The sequence below is a fragment of the Hylobates moloch genome, unplaced genomic scaffold, assembly GCF_009828535.3.
Source record: "Hylobates moloch isolate HMO894 unplaced genomic scaffold, HMol_V3 SCAFFOLD_3, whole genome shotgun sequence".
NCBI classification, from domain to species: domain Eukaryota; kingdom Metazoa; phylum Chordata; class Mammalia; order Primates; family Hylobatidae; genus Hylobates; species Hylobates moloch.
Window position 1 is genome coordinate 130380156 of NW_026652278.1, and position 17882 is coordinate 130398037.

At 41.5% G+C, this 17882-nt stretch overlaps 1 protein-coding gene and 1 non-coding gene across 2 annotated transcripts in view; both read left to right on the forward strand.

Annotated features, from left to right (window-relative positions):
- NOCT (nocturnin) overlaps positions 1 to 9654 on the forward strand; it is a 31722-nt gene extending 22068 nt beyond the window's left edge. Inside the window, exons 2-3 of the mRNA XM_032147293.2 lie at positions 4972 to 5241; positions 6531 to 9654. Of these exons, the coding sequence (XP_032003184.1) occupies positions 4972 to 5241; positions 6531 to 7366 (1106 nt within the window). The 3' untranslated portion in view covers positions 7367 to 9654. The remainder of the gene's footprint in view (positions 1 to 4971; positions 5242 to 6530) is intronic.
- A 7031-nt stretch (positions 9655 to 16685) lies between these two features.
- Positions 16686 to 16789, forward strand: LOC116466155 (U6 spliceosomal RNA). Its single transcript, XR_004247405.1, has one exon. It is a non-coding gene; the product is annotated as a U6 spliceosomal RNA (small nuclear RNA).
- Positions 16790 to 17882: the final 1093 nt, after the last annotated feature.

Consider the following 17882-nt stretch of genomic DNA (forward strand, 5'->3'; position numbering starts at 1 on the left):
GAGCCTGGGAGGTGGAGGTTGCAGTGAGCCGAGATCGTGCCACTGCATTCCAGCCTGGTGACAGAGTGAGACTCGTCTCAAATAAATAAATAAATAAATTTTAAAAAGTTAGGTAAGCAGGTCTAGAGAGTTGTGGCACAGCTAAATAGTCATAGAACTGGGACTAGAATTGCTCTTTTGAGGCCTTAGAATTTGGTCACGCTGCAGTGTATCTTGCACCTCGAAAGCTTTGTCTTCTGAGGGTGAATTTGCTGAAAACCACCAAGAGGCTCTGAGGCCAAATAAGGTAGATGACCAGATTTGATAATCTGCTATTAGTCCAAAATGAGCTGGCTTTAACAAGAATGTTTTCCTTGAGAATTGTAGCAAACAGCCTATTAAATGCATCTCAAAATCTAGATCCCCCTAAAAGACAACAGGGAATGATAGACTGTCCCATTTGATTCATCTCATATATACACAGCAGTCTCAGAATTGCAGTGCCAGTACCACCACTACTAATTATGATCACGTAGACATAATTACTAATTATGATTGCTACTATGAAACTTATGAAAAAAGCTTAAAATTTTTAAATTGAAGATGCTTTTCTCATCCTGCCCCCTCCTTTTTTGGTGTACTACATCTTCATGTTCATTGTTGGGCCATATAGCCATTACATATTGAATTCTCCCTGCAAGTCTTCTTTAGAATTGATTTGCTAAGTAGCTCTGTGTTTAGTGCACTACACCAGTTCTTATACCAATGTTTCTGGTCATTTTGGTCTGAAGCTTGTTCTCTAGTTCTATGTATGGCAAATTTTTTTTTTTGAAGAAGGCTACATAGTAAATATTTAGGCTCTGTGGGCCAAAAATGGTCCTGTTAATGTATTCGTGAGTGTGTATGTACTTAACACATTTTTTAAATGTAAAAATCATTCTTAGCTTGTTGGGTGTGGTGGCTCATGCCTGTAATCCTAGCACTGAGATGGCTGAGATGGGAGGATTGCTTGAGCTCAGGAGTTTGAGACCAGCCTGGGCAACACAGTGAAGACTCCATTTCAAAAAAAAAGAAAAAAAGCCATTCTTAGCTTGAGGACTGCCAATCCTTGCTCTAGTAGATTCCTGATAAGGGGCTCATGGAGACAATATTCCAGTTTTGCTGGATATAAAATCCTTGGCTTACACTTTATGTATTTTAAATATGTTACTTCATTTTCTTCTCACATAAAACATTGCAGTTGAAGTCTGATGATAATCTGATTTTTTTTTTACTAGACCACTTGGTGTTGGTCATTCTGGGTTGATACTCTCAAGTTTGCAATGTTTTTTTTTCAATATCTACTTTTTTAAGTATTTTTTTTAAGTTTTTTTGATTTCTTTTGTTCCCTTTCGTTGGTCTTCATCTATAAGAACTGCTGTTACTCATATTTTGGGTCTTTGCTCATTTTTAGTATTTGCCACTTTCTCCCTTTTATTTTTAAAAAAATGCAATCCTTAGGTTTGACTCTGATCTTTTTCTCATTTCTTTTTAATTTTTATTGCTAATTCTTTTTGGTGTCTCATTTCTGAGTTTTCTAATTCTGATTTAGGTTATTCTTTCATTTCTTGTATCTTCTTGTTTTGTTTTGAGACAGAGTCTCGCTCTATTGCCAGGCTGGAGTGGAATGGCGCCATCTTGGCTCCCTGCAACCTCCTCCTCCCGAGTTCAAGCGATTCTCCTGCCTCAGCCTCGCGAGTAGCTGGGATTACAGGCGCCCAACACCATGCCTGGCTAATTTTTGCCTTTTTAGTACAGACGGGGTTTTGCTACGTTGGCCAGGCTGATCTCGAACTCCTGACCTCAGGTGATCCGCCCGCCTCAGCCTCCCAAAGCGCTGGGATTACAGGCATGAGCCATCGCGTCCGGCCTCTTGTATCATTTTCTAATTTTTTTTTTCCTGTGGAGTGAGACGCAGTCTCACTCTGTTGCCCAGGCTGGAGTGCAGTGGCACGATCTCAGCTCACTGCAAGCTCTGCCTCCCGGGTTCACGCCATTCTCCTGCCTCAGCCTCCGGAGTAGCTGGGACTACAGGCGCCCCCCACCACACCCAGCTAATTTTTTTTTTTTTTTGTATTTTTTAGTAGAGACGGGGTTTCACTGTGTTAGCCAAGATGGTCTCGATCTTCTGACCTCATGATCTGCCCGCCTCGGCCTCCCAAAGTGCTGGGATTACAGGCTTGAGACACCACGCCCAGCCTTGTATCATTTTTTTAAAGACTTAGCTCACTCTGCAATAGGATGCAGTTTGATTTGCTTCTTGGGCACGTTTCTGGCATGCTTTCACTGTCTGATATTGTTCTATTCTTTATTCTCTTCATGTGAAATTGATTTTTCTAAATTTTTAGAAGGAAGTGTGGTTCAGGATTGCTTTTCTGATTTCACGTACTCCTCAAACGTTTGACTCCCATTGGACATTATCATCCTTCTTTCTCCACATTCATTTTTGCTTGGTAGTTTTTTCATATGACCACCCTAAAACTCAGCTTGGCAAAGATAAAATGTCATCAAAAGGAATGTAGGGCAGTCCTATTGAAACTGAGCTCTACATCAAGCTAGTACTCTGCCCGGAGCCTGATAGGTGTCAAACGTCACTGTTTATTTCACATTTAAAATGTAAAAGATACCATGGTGTCCCTGTGAGTTTGCTGTGGTTCCCTGGGACACGTTAGCTCACAGTTTGGGGATCACAATACCAGGTGATGCTGACATTGCTGATCAGGAGACCACACTTGGATGTTTGGCTGTTTTTTGTTTGTTTTCCCCAAAAAACCTACAGGAAGTAAAAAAAAAAAAGTACAAGAAGAAAGACTTTCAAAACTTGTACTGCCAGCCATGAAGAAAATTTCTTCCTTTGGACCCATGTACTCAGGCGGAGATCAATTAAAATGAAATTATTGAAATCAAACAGTTTGGAAACAGTTGTATGTGTGTGTTTGTGGGAGAGCATGCTTGCTTGCAGATGCACACACATCTGCCGTGTTTGTTGGGAAAATTAGTATGTGTTCATTTGCTGTAGTCTAGCTTTCTTACTGGAGGGAAAGCTACTTTGAGTAGACAGGAAGGAACAAAAAAAGCATGCTTGCATCCTCATTGACCATAATGTTTAAGGACATTTGGTGGTAAATATGAATTTCCTTTGTAACCTGCCATAGTGAATTTGATTGACTGCTAGTTTGAGATGTGATTGATAAGCCTGCCAAATTTTATAAAGAAAACTTTATATAATATTTACATTTATAAAATGTTTATGTTTTATAAAGAAAACTTGGTATCTCTCAAGAGAGGGAAATCCAGATTGCCTGGTACCAGCATTTATCATACATAGAATCTCGGATGTTACTCCCAGTAAAATGTGCCCCTAATTTATACTATAATGAAAATAAAACATAGTCGACCTCTAAAAGAGCAATCAACTGCTTTCAAGTGAACTGCCCACATAATGCTAATTAGTTGAAGATTATGCTCTGTTCTCCTTAATGAATTATAAAAAGCAAAACACTAAAAATTAACTCGGGAAGACAAGGTAACTGGTGCTTCCTGCATTTTTCCTTGTTCTTTGTCTTTCTAGGATCCCAGGAAATGTGGGCAACTCATGAGAAGGTAGTGCCCTGGATGGAAGTTAGCTGAACAAAATCAGCTTACTCTTAACCCCTTCTGGCCTCAGCCCCTTTTCTGGATTTTAAGAAATCCTGCAATTGATACAAGATTATAGACTATACCACTCAATGAAGTTCAGAGTTCTACTACAGAAAGCCCAAGCCTTGATTTACACTTAACATCTAAGAGAAATGGGAAAGAATCTAGCCATTACTTTCCCCAACAGAGGGATCTGTATAGATGAGATGACCAGCGTAGCAAGCAGTCTGCTATTACCTAATCTCTCACCCAGGATTAACATTAACATGGGCTTTCTAACATTTCACTTTTTACAAACTAGTCTTCAAGATCTTTTTTTTTTTTTTTTTTTTTTTTTGAGTCTCGCTGTGTCACCCAGGCTGGAGCCCAGTAGAGTTACCTCAGCTCACTGCAACGGCCATCTCCCTGGTTCAAGCAGCGATTCGCCTGCCTCAGCCTCCCAAGTAGCTGGGATTACAGGCGCACACCACCACACCCGGCTAATTTTTTATATTTTTGGTAGAGACAGGGTTTCTCCATGTTGGCCAGGCTGGTCTCGAACTCCTGACCTCAAGTGATCCACCCGCCTCAGCCTCCCAAAGTGCTGGGATTACAGGCGTGAGCCACCATGCCCAGCCTAGTCTTTAAGTTCTTAAGATATATAGAAAAAGGAATGTAGATTTTGTTAAGCCTTGCTCTGCTTTTAAGACTGGTTTTATAAATTACAAAGACAAATTCTAGGTTAGAAGAGGCCATCAAGATCAAAGTATTTCTTCCTTAAAAGGATGAGTTTTCACTGTTAATCAGAGACTAGTTTTAACGGTAGTACTTAAATTAACTGTCCTGGTAGAAAGCTGGAACCTGATAACTCCTTTATTCTGCCTCTGTAGAAACGGCTTTATACGCTGGGCGTGGTGGCTCATGCTTGTAATCCCAGCACTTTGGGAGGCTGAGTCAGGCGCATCACCTGAGGTCGGGAATTCCAGACTAGCCTGACCAACATGGGGAAACCCCATCTCTACTAAAAATACAAAATTAGCAGGGGGTAGAGGTGCATGCCTGTAATCCCAGCTACTTGGGAGGCTGAGGCAGAAGAATTGCTTGAACCTGGGAGGTGGTGGTTGCAGTGAGCCGAGATTGCGCCATTGCACTCCAGCCTGGGCAACAAGAGTGAAACTCCATCTCAAAAAAAAGAAAAAAGAAATGGCTTTATACACGAATATGGCAACAATTGAGCTCCTGGTTTCGGTGGACAATAAATGTTAATCTTACAGTTGTGCTGGGCGAGAAGTCAGGAAAAGGAGCTGTGTGTAATTGTGATTTCCTTTTCTGTAGCGTGTTCCATGGGAACCGGTACAAGCAGACTCTATAGTGCTCTTGCCAAGACACTGAACAGCAGCGCTGCCTCCCAGCACCCAGAGTATTTGGTGTCACCTGACCCAGAACATCTGGAGCCCATTGATCCTAAAGAGCTTCTTGAGGAATGCAGGGCCGTCTTGCACACCCGACCTCCCCGGTTCCAGAGGGATTTTGTGGATCTGAGGACAGATTGCCCTAGTACCCACCCACCTATCAGGGTTATGCAGTGGAACATCCTCGCCCAAGGTATGCCGGATGCTTTTGTGCCTTTGCAGTCAAGTTTGCTGTAACTGCCTTTCTGCTTCTGCACATCTTCAGTGCACTGATGTTTTAAAATGTTTTATGTGGAAGGAAGAGGTGTGGGCAGATGGAGGTGACTACAGCAGCATGGAGAGCTCCTAGAAGAGGTTAAGACAGGGAATCATCTGGTTTTCACTTTTTTTTTCTAAAAAAAAAAAAAAAGACAGACTTTAATTGTTCTTGGATAGTCTACAAACATGGAAGGTGTAAAGAATAAACCATGAGTTACTTGCTTTAATTGTAAAAACCAGGTCAGGTGCGGTGGCTCACGCCCGTAATCACAGCACTTTGGGAAGCCAAGGTGGGTGGATCACCTGTGGTCAGGAGTTCGAGACCAGCCTGACCAACATGGAGAAACCCCGTTTCTACTACAAATACAAAATAAGCCGAGTGTGGTGGCGCATGCCTATAATCCCAGCTACTCAGGAGGCTGGGGCAGGAGAATCGCTTGAACCCGGAAAGCAGTGGTTGCAGTGAGCTGAGATTGCACTATTGCACTGCAGCCTGGGCAACAAGAGTGAGGTTGCAGTGAGCTGAGATTGAGCCACTGCACTCCAGCCTGGGCAAGAGTGAGATACTCTGTCTCAAAAAAAAATATATATATATATATATATATATACATTTTGTTATAGTAGAAAGGACTTCTTTCCTGGGTCTGCCAAATTAAAAAACAGATGTGTCAATCAACTCTATGTAGCATTGCCTTTTATGTAGCAGTTGCGATTTTAAGAAAAACAAGGGCCTGATTTTTTTTTCCTGGAAAATAAGGGTAGATTCCGTGACTTACCAATCTTTGATTCTTTTTCCCTAAGTAGGAAAAGCTGCCCATTTAAAATAAGTTACATTCATTCTGAGTAGTGTCCATAATAGTCAGGGTTAAAACTAATACTTGGTGTTTAAAAAAACCAAAAAAATTTAAAAAGAAAATTGGCATTTATTTCATTTGATATAGCTTAGATCCCTGGCACTGCAAAGCAGTTTCCTTAAGTAAGATCTTAATATCCTGGAATATAGTTACATGAAATCATTTCAAAACAAAAGATCTGTTATTTGCTTCATCCATGTAGTGAGAGGTGATTTAGTTTGGATGGGGTAATACAGTTTGGACAGAGAACCACTCCAAGCATTTGAAGCAGAGGAAACATTCTGAGGGTCTTGAGTGATGCCAAACCTCCTGGGTACTTTGAAGTCATAGTTCTGTAGGAGCTGACAACTGACTAGCTTTTTCTTTTCAGCTCTTGGAGAAGGCAAAGACAACTTTGTACAATGCCCTGTTGAAGCACTCAAATGGGAAGAAAGGAAATGTCTCATCCTAGAAGAAATCCTGGCCTACCAGCCTGATATATTGTGCCTCCAAGAGGTGGACCACTATTTTGACACCTTCCAGCCACTCCTCAGTAGACTAGGCTATCAAGGCACGTTTTTCCCCAAACCCTGGTCACCTTGTCTAGATGTAGAACACAACAATGGACCAGATGGTTGTGCCTTATTTTTTCTTCAAAACCGATTCAAACTAGTCAACAGTGCCAATATTAGGCTGACAGCCATGACATTGAAAACCAACCAGGTGGCCATTGCGCAGACCCTGGAGTGCAAGGAGTCAGGCCGACAGTTCTGCATCGCTGTCACCCATCTAAAAGCACGCACTGGCTGGGAGCGGTTTCGATCAGCTCAAGGCTGTGACCTCCTTCAGAACCTGCAAAACATCACCCAAGGAGCCAAGATTCCTCTTATTGTGTGTGGGGACTTCAATGCAGAGCCAACAGAAGAGGTCTACAAACAGTTTGCTTCCTCCAGCCTCAACCTGAACAGCGCCTACAAGCTGCTGAGTGCTGATGGGCAGTCAGAACCCCCATACACTACCTGGAAGATCCGGACCTCAGGGGAGTGCAGGCACACCCTGGATTACATCTGGTATTCTAAACATGCTCTGAATGTAAGGTCAGCTCTCGATCTGCTCACTGAAGAACAGATTGGACCCAACAGGTTACCTTCCTTCAATTATCCTTCAGACCACCTGTCTCTAGTGTGTGACTTCAGCTTTACTGAGGAACCTGATGGACTTTCATAAATACTTGCTTTTGTCTTTTTAATCACAAGAGTCTTTTTGTTTTGTTTTGTTTTTTTGAGACAGAGCAGTGGCCTGATCTCGGCTCACTGCAAGCTCCGCCTCCCAGGTTCATGCCATTCTCCTGCCTCAGCCTCCAGAGCAGCTGGAACTACAGGCGCCCACCACCACGCCTGGCTAATTTTTTGTATTTTTAGTAGAGACGGGGTTTCACCGTGTTAGCCAGGATGGTCTCGATCTCCTGACCTTGAATCACAAGAGTCTTAACGGAATGTTTCGGGAAACAAATAGGATAAGACAATGCCAGAGGAAGGATAGAAACATGGGAAGTTTCTATCATTTCATTTTCTGTGTTTCCAGCATGCCCTTGGAAAAGACTCCCTTTAGTTCACAGATCTTTTCAATTAAAACCTATAGTGAAAAAGGTGTTTGCACTCCAATTTTGGCTTGTATTGTTTTCTTTTCCTTAATATTACATTTTGATCATTTAAGGGCATTAAATTGGCTTGTTTTGGTCAGGTGTGGTGGCCACTCATGCCTGTAATACCAGCACATTGGGAGGCCAAGGTGGGAGAATCACTTGAACCTAGGAGTTCGAGTCCAGCCTGGGCAACATGGCACGAGACCCCATCTCTATTTCTAAAATAATAATAAATTTGGTTATTTTGAAGCTTTTTCAGTTTGAGGATGCTATAAAAACTCAGACTTGCTTGAATCTTCCATAATAGTATGTAGCAGCAATTTCTTTAAACAGCATTTTAAGTTATTTGTGGGTTTTTAAAATAACAATATGCATGGCAATATTTATTTTTTATATCTTCATATAAAATTAAGTAAATAAGTTATAGCATTATGAACATTTTAGAACCATGCAAGAGAAGTTATAGAGAAAGTAATTTATGGTAATTTTCATAAAGCTTTAAAATATTTTCATTTGGGCTGTAACAAAATGAGTACAAAGGAACTATTTAGCCTGGAGGGGCTTTCGTTATTTAAATGTCAGATTTCTTTGATACATTCTTCAAAAATAATCCTTGTCCTGCCTCTATGTTCCCTGTTATTGTGTTTCTTGAAGAGATTCCAATTAGTTTTCATTATTGCTGTTATATATTTAAACTTTACCATTGGAATAATACTGGTATACATTTGATATCAGTCACTCGATGTCATCATTATTTGTATTGGAATGTGCTATTCACAATAGGTTATTTAGAAGCTGTATGTGGCAGTGGCCAAGAGAGTCAGTAGGACCTTCTTTTCAGAGATACGAAACTTTCTAGAAAGCCTGTTAATGGGCTTTCATTGAAATTTCCTAAGATAGCCAGATACTGTGATTCAGAATATCTAGAAAGAAGAATGTAAAAAGCTAGATAACCTGGGTCAGGTGTGGTGGCTCATGCTTGTAATCCCAGCACTTTGGGAGGCCAAGGCGGGCGGATCAGCTATGGTCAGGAATTCGAAACCAGCCTGGCCAACATGGTGAAACCTCGTCTCTACTAAAAATACAAAAATTAGCTGGGCATGGTGGCAGGTGTCTGTAATCCCAGGTACTTGGGAGGCTAAAACAGGAGCAATCGCTTGAACCTGTGGGAGGTGGAAGTTGCAGTGAGCTGAGACCGCACCATTGCACTCTATCCTGGGCAACAAGAGTGAAACTCCATCTCAAAAAAAAATAAAAAATAAATAAATAAATTTAAAAACCTGGAATTCTCTTCCATCAGAAATAAAAGTAAAAATTACAGGTAAAGCCTCTTCCAAACAAAATAACTTATTGGTAATAGATATTTTAGTTTGTGAGTTGCAAATACGTAAGATTAATAAATGGTCTTTTAAAGCTAGTGCTTTTAATGTCTTTGTGCTCCAAAAAGAATCTGGGAGTAGATTTTCTCCTTTAATACTGTTGTATCATATCCACATATATCCATTCACACACGGAGCCTTCACTGTAAAAGTGAACGAACATAGATATGTAGCTGCAAGTTGATGGCACTTATGCTGTATGTATGTGGTAGCTGCAACAACGTCCACTGAAATGGATCACTCATTCTGTAATAGAACCACTTTTAAAACAAATGAGGTTTTCAGAAGTAACATAGTATGCACACAATTTTGGGGACAAGCACAGGAACATCTACCAAATGTAGAATTGGTTAAGATTTTAGCATGACTAATTGCTAGTCATATGTTGTTGAGAACAATACTGATTAGAATACTCATTAGTGCAGGTACATTGTTTACCTACCCCAAAATACTTCAACCGGAAGAGAAACCATGGCAGCCTTAAATAAATCTGGATGAGAATGAAGACCAAAATAATGTTTGAGTTTCAAGTGTTGTCTGCCAACAAAATTAACAGGGTATGAGTTAAGGGCGGGCATATGGGTGCATGGGCATGCCACCAGACAAAATCAGTTCTGGAAACACCAACATATGATTGGTATGTTACTATGAGTTAAGGGGACTGGAAAAAATCCAGTGAAACTCTGAGTTATCCTTTCTAGTTATCACTGCAGGAGATTGAATCCTTCACTGATGTATTACCAGGAACTGAAAAAGAAAATTTTTTTAAAGTCATAATGTGAGCCTTCTAATTTTTTAGTAGTATATAAATCTTAATAGGTTGCTTTTTTTCTTTTGAGACAGGGTGTTGCTCTGTCACCCAGGCTGCAGTGCAGTGGTGTGATCATAGCTTACTGTAGTCTCTACCCCATGGGCTCCAGTGATCCTCCCACCTCAGCCTCCCAAGCTGCTGGGACCACAGGCACATGAAACCATGCCCAGCTAAAATTTATTTTTTGTGGAGATGGGGTTTCACCATGTTGCCCAGGCTGGTCTCGAACTCCTGGGCTCAAGTGATCCTCCTACCTCCACCTCCCAAAGTGCTGGGATTACAGGCATGAGCCACTGTGCCCCACCCTAAGTTGCATGTTCCTTGCATAGATCCCTTATTCCATCCATATGTACCTTTCATTCTGCTTTTCCTATTATACCCTATATACTATTGTTTCTGGTTTTTATTTTTCTATTTTCCTGTACACTATTTTGTCACTGAGTCTCAGAAGGTAAATTGCAAATTTGAAGAGGGAGTAGGAATGGCATGAGTTTTGGTTTTCTTCATGCCACATTTCAGTAGATACCGTAGTACGTGGTGGTAGTAATGACTGACCGGGTTGTTTATTTAAATAAGGCATTATGGTGTATACATATGATGAAATTAACATTTGAGTTCCTTTGACTCCAAGAGCTTTACATATGATCTTAAAACTATAGACAGGGGCTCAAAAGGTCAACTAATTTGAGCAAAGTGATAGCTAATAAATAGTAGCTGAGTCAGGATTCAAACTCAGGTCTGTCTTGACTCCAAAGTGCTTGCTTCTTCCCTACCACCGTTTCTTTGGCTTTGAGTGAACACAAACAGGGAGAATAGACATTGCAGTGTAGCAAGAGATTTGTTAAACATGGTCAAATGGTCAAACATGTAAGTCAAATACACATGCAGTATCATACATACAGTATTAGACTAGAAGCAAGATATGGTGGCTGAATACTGGAATATAATGGATTTCCAGTGGTTTTTTTTTGGGGGGGGGGGGGTGCTTTTTTTTTTTTTAAGACGGAGTCTCACTCTGTTGCCTGGGCTGGAGTGCAGAGGTGCGATCTCCGCTCACTGCGACCTCCGCCTCCCAGGTTCAAGTGATTCTCCTGCCTCACCCTCCCTAGTAGCTGGGATTACAGGCATGAGCCACCACGCCCGGCCTGGATTTCCAGTTTTCTGATACAGTGAAGTCTAGTTTTGCCCAAAGTAGAACATTTGATACTGTTTGTGTACTTCAGTCGTAGTTTTTAAAGGAAGCAATAAGAACAGCTACTCTAGTATTTCAAATTAAAGGAAAAAGTTGATGCAAATATTCTGTATTCAAACCATTTTTTAAAACAGCCAAGATTAATAATGAAGGGAATGTTGCATATAGTTACATATATATGCATTATTTATCACGTATGTTAGACTTGAAAGATTCCCAAGAATTAAATTCTAAAAACAGAGAAAACTAAAACATGATTTAAAGGAAAGGCATCCAAGAAATGAATGTGCATGCATAAAGAGCTCTAATCAACTCTTTCTTTAAAATGACATGTATAAAAATATAGGACAGGCAGATTTTTTACCTGGAGTGGATAGATATTAGCAAGAGATTTGTGAGCCATGGTCAAACACCAGAATGGCAAAGGCCTGGAACTAGGGTATGTAAAATAAGGGGAGAGGAAAAAAGCAACATGTCAAAGGGCACAGGCTGTAACTGAAAAGACTTAGCTGTCACCAGTGTGACCCTGAACAAGTCGCTTCATCTCTACAGCCTAAGTTTTCTCATCCATAGAGTATATCTGCCCTCTCAACCTCATAGATTTGTGAGATCTGTAAAATAATATAAATTTCAAAATACATATTGTAAGTCACAGAATAATAATGGCTAAGTTTCAAAACAAAAAAGGGAAGGGCCCTCTGTATTTCATGTCATAACAATCCACTCCTAATTTTTCCACCAAAGAGAATAACCCTTCAATTTGAAAGGGCAGAACTAAGTGTTTATAGAAATTTAAGCCCAAAATAGGCAGAAGGGCTGACTGAAGGGCAAAAGATTGGTTGGTTGGTCTTTTCTACCCAGTTGTTCCTCTAGGCAGATGTGAGGTTGTGGGCTAGTGCTTAGGTTCTTCAATTTCGAGAGGTTGTCAGTTGTACTTTGATTTGTAATGTAGAAAGATCTGCCTTTGAATGACAAAACAGAATACCCACAACTCCAGCCCCTTGTTACCATATTTCTTTGGAAAACTCAATTCTGGGAGTTGTGCAGTGGCACAATCTCGGCTCACTGCGACCTCCACCTCCTGGGTTCAAGCAATTCTCCCGCCTCAGCCTCCCGAGTAGCTGGGATTACAGGCATGCGCCACCATGCCTGGCTAATTTTTTTTCTATTTTTAGTAGAGACAGGGTTTCTCCATGTTGGTCAGGCTGGTCTCGAACTCCTGACCTCAGATGATCTGCCCACCTCGGCCTCCCAAAGTGCTGGGATTACAGGTGTGAGCCACCATGCCTGGCAATTTATTCTTATATGTAAACTATCTGAAACTCTTGTAGCAATAAAGCAGGATACTGATTAAATATCTTGCCATATTAAACAGGTTCAGGCTTCAAGATCCAGACAACTTGCATACAGGAATGGAAACCATAGAAGTAGAAATGGGCCGGGAGTGGTTGCTCACGCCTGTAATCTCAGCACTTTGGGAGGCCGAGGTGGGTGGATACCTGAGGTCAGGAGTTCGAGACCAGCCTGGCCAATATGGTAAAACCCTGTCTCTACTAAAAACACAAAAATTAGCCGGGCGTGTTGGCAGGCGCCTAATCCTAGCTATTCCAGGGGATGAGCTGGGAGCATTGCTTGAACCTGGGAGGCAGAGGTTGCAGTGAGCTGAGATCGTGCCACTACATTCCAGCCTGGGTGACAGAGCTAGACTATCTCCCGAAAAAAAAAAAAAAAAAGATGGTGGAAGACTGGACCTAAGGTATATGTCTGACATCTGATTCTGGTTTCCACAGACTGGTAAACCTGCAGAGAACACCCATCAAAATTCTGCAATATTTTAAAATTCAGTTTGTGGGAAACTTGTTTCCCTCCCTGCAACCCTCACCCCCACTTGTTTTTGGATGGGAATGAGTGGGAGTTCAGGCTAAAACTCAACTGGGAGTCAGAGGGTGAGTTCTTTGCAGTTCTGCCAGTGACTATCTGAACCAACTGATGAGTCAAAAGTTTTCCTGAACCTTAGGTTCTTCATTTGTAATAAAGGAATAATCTCTAAGGTTTCTTAAAATTCTGATTTGAATTTTAAAACTCTGAGTTACTGCTGCCACTGCCCAAAAATGTTTGGGAAACTTTTTGGAACTGCTTCCATATGTTTGATGAAGCTCTTAAGAAAACTTGTGTCAATCTCATAGCCACATCTCCATTTGAACCAAATATGACATTACCTAGCTTGATTCACATCGCATTAACTTCAAATGACGCAGCTCTTTTTAAAACTAAAATCTTCAACAGGAAATTTGTCTCTGTTAAATATATGTAAAATTTAGATTTTCCTCTAAAAAGCCATTTAAAAGTATTTTGAATGGGAACATTATTAGAATTAGCATATAGCTTTCCAGAGTAATTTCTTTGAAGAGACAAGGCACATTAACTTGGTGTACTGTTTCATAAGACTTTTATAGAGTCATCCTAATTAAAGACATGTTAAATATAAGAAAAAGGCTTTAGAATCGATAAAATACACAGTATGTAGGTTTTTAAAAAGCTATTTGTAATAATATATCTCAAACTACCTTTTTCCATTTTTGGAACACTTGGGTTGGAACACAGAACCCTAAATGTTAACGCTTTCTTATTGTAACTATAAGGCAGTGGTTCTAAAATGTTGCTGCACAATGAAATCACCTAGAGATATTTTAAAAATAAAGATGCCTGGCTCCCTTTCCCAAACACTGACTTAATTGGTATGGAGTAGGAGCTAAGACACAGGCTTATGAAAAGCTTCCCAGCTATTTCTAATGTGAGGCAAAGTAACCACTGGATTCAAGTGAATTAATGTCCTACAATTCAGAAATAATTTGCAGATTATATAGATTAGTATTTTTCCTTTTTGGGCAGTGACAGTATCACTTACCTAAATAGACAAGTTTCTCAAGGTAAGAGTGCAGGCTGGGTGTGATGGCTCATGCCTATAATGCCAGCACTTTGGGAAGCCGAGGCAGGTGGATCACCTGAGATCAGGAGTTTGAGACCAGCCTGGCCAACATGGTGAAACCCCGTCTCTACTGAAAATATAAAAAATTAGCCAGGCGTGGTTGTGCGTGCCTGTAATCCCAGCTACTCAGGAGGCTGAAGCAGGAGAATCGTTTGAAGCCAGGAGGCGGAGGTTGCAGTGAACCAAGATGGCACCAGTGCACTCCAGCCTGGGCGACAGAACGAGACTCTCTCAAAAAATATTCTACAGTGCAATGGATGTGAACAATTATCTTGGGAGAAAGTAACTCTGCTGTTAGTTTACAGCCTATTTATAATTCACAGCTTTGTTTTGTCTTTGATATGCAGTATTTTGCATTAAGCAATTACAGGTTTTTTGTTTTTTTTTGAGACGGAGTCTCGCTCTGTTGCCCAGGCTAGAGTGCAGTGACGCCATCTCGGCTCATTGCAACCTCCGCCTCTCAGGTTTAAGTGATTCTCCTGCCTCAGCCTCCTGAGTAGCTGGGATTATAGGCGTGTGCCACCACACCCTGCTAGTTTTTTCTATTTTTAGTAGAGATGGGCTTTCACCGTGTTAGCCAGGGTGGTCTCGATGTCCTGACCTCATGATCCACCCGCCTTGGCCTGCCAAAGTGCTGGAATTACAGGCATGAGCCACATGCACGGCCAAGCAATTATGTTTTACTTGTATTATATTTTCACTTTGGAAGCTGTGATGTATTGTTTTTTAGTCTTGAACCCAAAGCATTACTACTGAGTTGCAGTGTTCAGAAAGATAGTTATGGGTGCTCAAATAAGTCTCCCTGCTGCCCGTGAGTGTTTCAAAGGCTTGGAGGTGTGACACAGATAGGAGGCATATCAGTGCCCTTGTAAAGGGTGAGCAGTATCTTATTCTACCATCAGGGCTGGCATCACAGTGTACTGAGTTCCTACAGAGTATGTTCTAATTATGGGGGACAGTGATTTTAACAAAGGGGCTGAAGACTAGATGAACCACAACCACTGAAGACTTGCAGTACTGTGAATGGTTAAAAGCTACATTAAAAGGAAAAGTTGCTTTGATAGCTGTGGAATTAAAGGGTTACTCTTGCCTGCCAAAAATAAAGTGCTCCGTAGTACCCTCATAAAAGTAGGATAGGAGACTTAAAAGCAAAAGGATCATAAGAGACCTTATAAACAACTCCAAGGCCAAAATTTTGTCTTTAGTTTGTCTTAGTAATTAGACATGACTTGTTAATGTGATCAGAAATGTACACTCCTGAGTGTATGCGGTGTCAGACAGGCCACTAAGTAATGTACCAAGTGCCCCATCCCTTACATTCTGGCTTCACTACCACACCTCACTGGAACTGCCCTCTCATTGTCAGTGTAATCTCAGTGGCTTTTTTTTTTGAGACGGAGTCTTGCTCTGTCGCCCAGGCTGGAGTGCAGTGGTGCGATCTCCGCTCACTGCAAGCTCCACCTCCCAGGTTCATGCCATTCTCCTGCCTCAGCCTCCCGAGCAGCTGGGACTACAGGCGCCTGCCACCACGCCCAGCTAATTTTTTGTATTTTTAGTAGAGATGGGGTTTCACCGTGTTAGCCAGGATGGTCTTGCTCTCCTGACCTTGTGATCCACCCTCCTCGGCCTCCCAAAGTGCTGGGATTACAAGCTTAAGCCACCGCACCTGGCCTTCGGCCTTTTCTTTAGCCTGATTTGCTTTGCCTTTCTGCACTTGATGTTGCCGCCATATCTTGACATGTTACCTTATCTGTCCTGTTTATTCTCTATGAATAGTCCTTGACATCCGTTGCTGATTCTTTTTCTTCTTCCCCAACCTATCTTTATATACTTTATTCTTTCTACTCTTTAAGTTCTGAGCTCGCTCACTCACTCCCCAACCTGAATGATTTCCACGCCTATTTCAGAAACTTTTATTTTGATGTCTGTCACCTCATATCTCAGTAAATAAAACTGAACTCCAATGTAGGTGAAGGAGGAACGAGTTGTCCAGAAAGAAGCCATCAATGGATGGCTCATGAGGCATGAATGCCTAGAATATTTGGGAAAAAATGAAATATTATAGCCCAGGTAAGTCTAAAAGAGGAGTAGCAAGAGCATGAGGCTTGGGGAGATAGGCAGAGCCCAGATCAAAGGACTGTAATTGCTATGCTTAGGCATATCTTTTTAGCAAGGGATGCCATTGAAGAATCTGAAGCAATCACAAAGGTTCATGAGTGATGAAAGCTGCTAATTTAGAAAGCTCTCAACTGGTAGCCTGGAGAATGGATTAGAGGGAGACTTGGTGAGACAAAGAAAGACAGGGAGGATGGAAAAGAAGGTATTTAGAAGGTACCATGAGTAGAAATTTGGTTAATGATTAGAAGAGGTAAAATATCTAGGATGGCCCCCAGGTAGTTTCTTGTATGAGTAATGGGTTGCTGGTATTTATTGGGCTAAGAGAAACAGATTTTGGAGGGAAGAGAGCTCAATTGAATACTCAGGAAGAAATAGCCAGTGGCAATTAGATAAACCCACCTAAGATACAATAGTGCCTGCTTCAGCAGCACATATCCTAATACTGGAATGATACAAGGATTAACACAGCCCCTGCACAAGGGTGACACGCAATTTCATGAAGCATTCCAATAGAGAAAATAAAATGACAGCGTAAAAGTCTAGGCTTTAACAATAGATTTGGTAGTAAAAACCATAGGCATGGATGAAATTATCTAACAATTATGTTAGTGAAATAATAGTAGTAAACGTCTAATAAGAGTGTTTTCTATGTGCCAGACACTAGTTACAAATCCTTAATATATTAACTCATTTAATCCTGACAACAATTGTATGAGGAAAAGAAGAAAGAAGCCCACAAGTAGAAAGAACAAAGAAAAAACAAGTTGGTTAGGCAGGAAGTAAACATGGGAAACCAAGTAAGTTTTGAGAAGTAGGCATGAGATTAAGTGAACCAAAGTGTCCGTTTGACAATTGGGTTACTGGAGATCTCATGGAGAACTGCTTCTAAGCAAGAATTCAGACTGCAGGCTATTTGAAGAAAAAGAAGGGACAGAAAGATAGGCTATCAATTGTTGGAGCAAGGAGACCAAGTAGGTGTGAAAGGGAGATGCTGGCCGGGCGCGGTGGCTCACGCTTGTAATCCCAGCACTTTGGGAGGCCGAGGCGGGCGGATCACGAGGTCAGAAGATCGAGACCATCCTGGCTAACATGGTGAAACCCCGTCTCTACTAAAAATACAAAAAATTAGCCGGTGCGGTGGTGGGCGCCTGTAGTCCCAGCTACTCGGGAGGCTGAGGCAGGAGAATGGCGTGAACCCAGGAGGCAGAGCTTGCAGTGAGCCAAGATAGTGCCACTGCAGTCTGGCCTGGGCGAAAGAGCGAGACTCCGTCTCAAAAAAAAAAAAAAAAAAAAAAGAAAGGGAGATGCTGAGTACAGGAGGAAGGGCACCCTCCTTCCTGAGACAGGTGGTAAGGATGGATGTTGGAGTAAGTAAATCATCTGTAGCAAGGGGTCCAGGAATGGAGGGAATTCACAGCTCATGACCACGTCCTCTGTATAGAGGTATACTGGTTATCTGGTGAGAAGGGTGGTGAAGGCTGGAATTGATGCTGGAAAGTGGCCTAAAGAAAAATTGATAGACTACTGATCATAATTTAAAGATCAAGTGAGGCTGGAAAATGTAGTAGCATCAAGCCAAGGTTATGTGGAGTTTTTTCCCTCTAATACA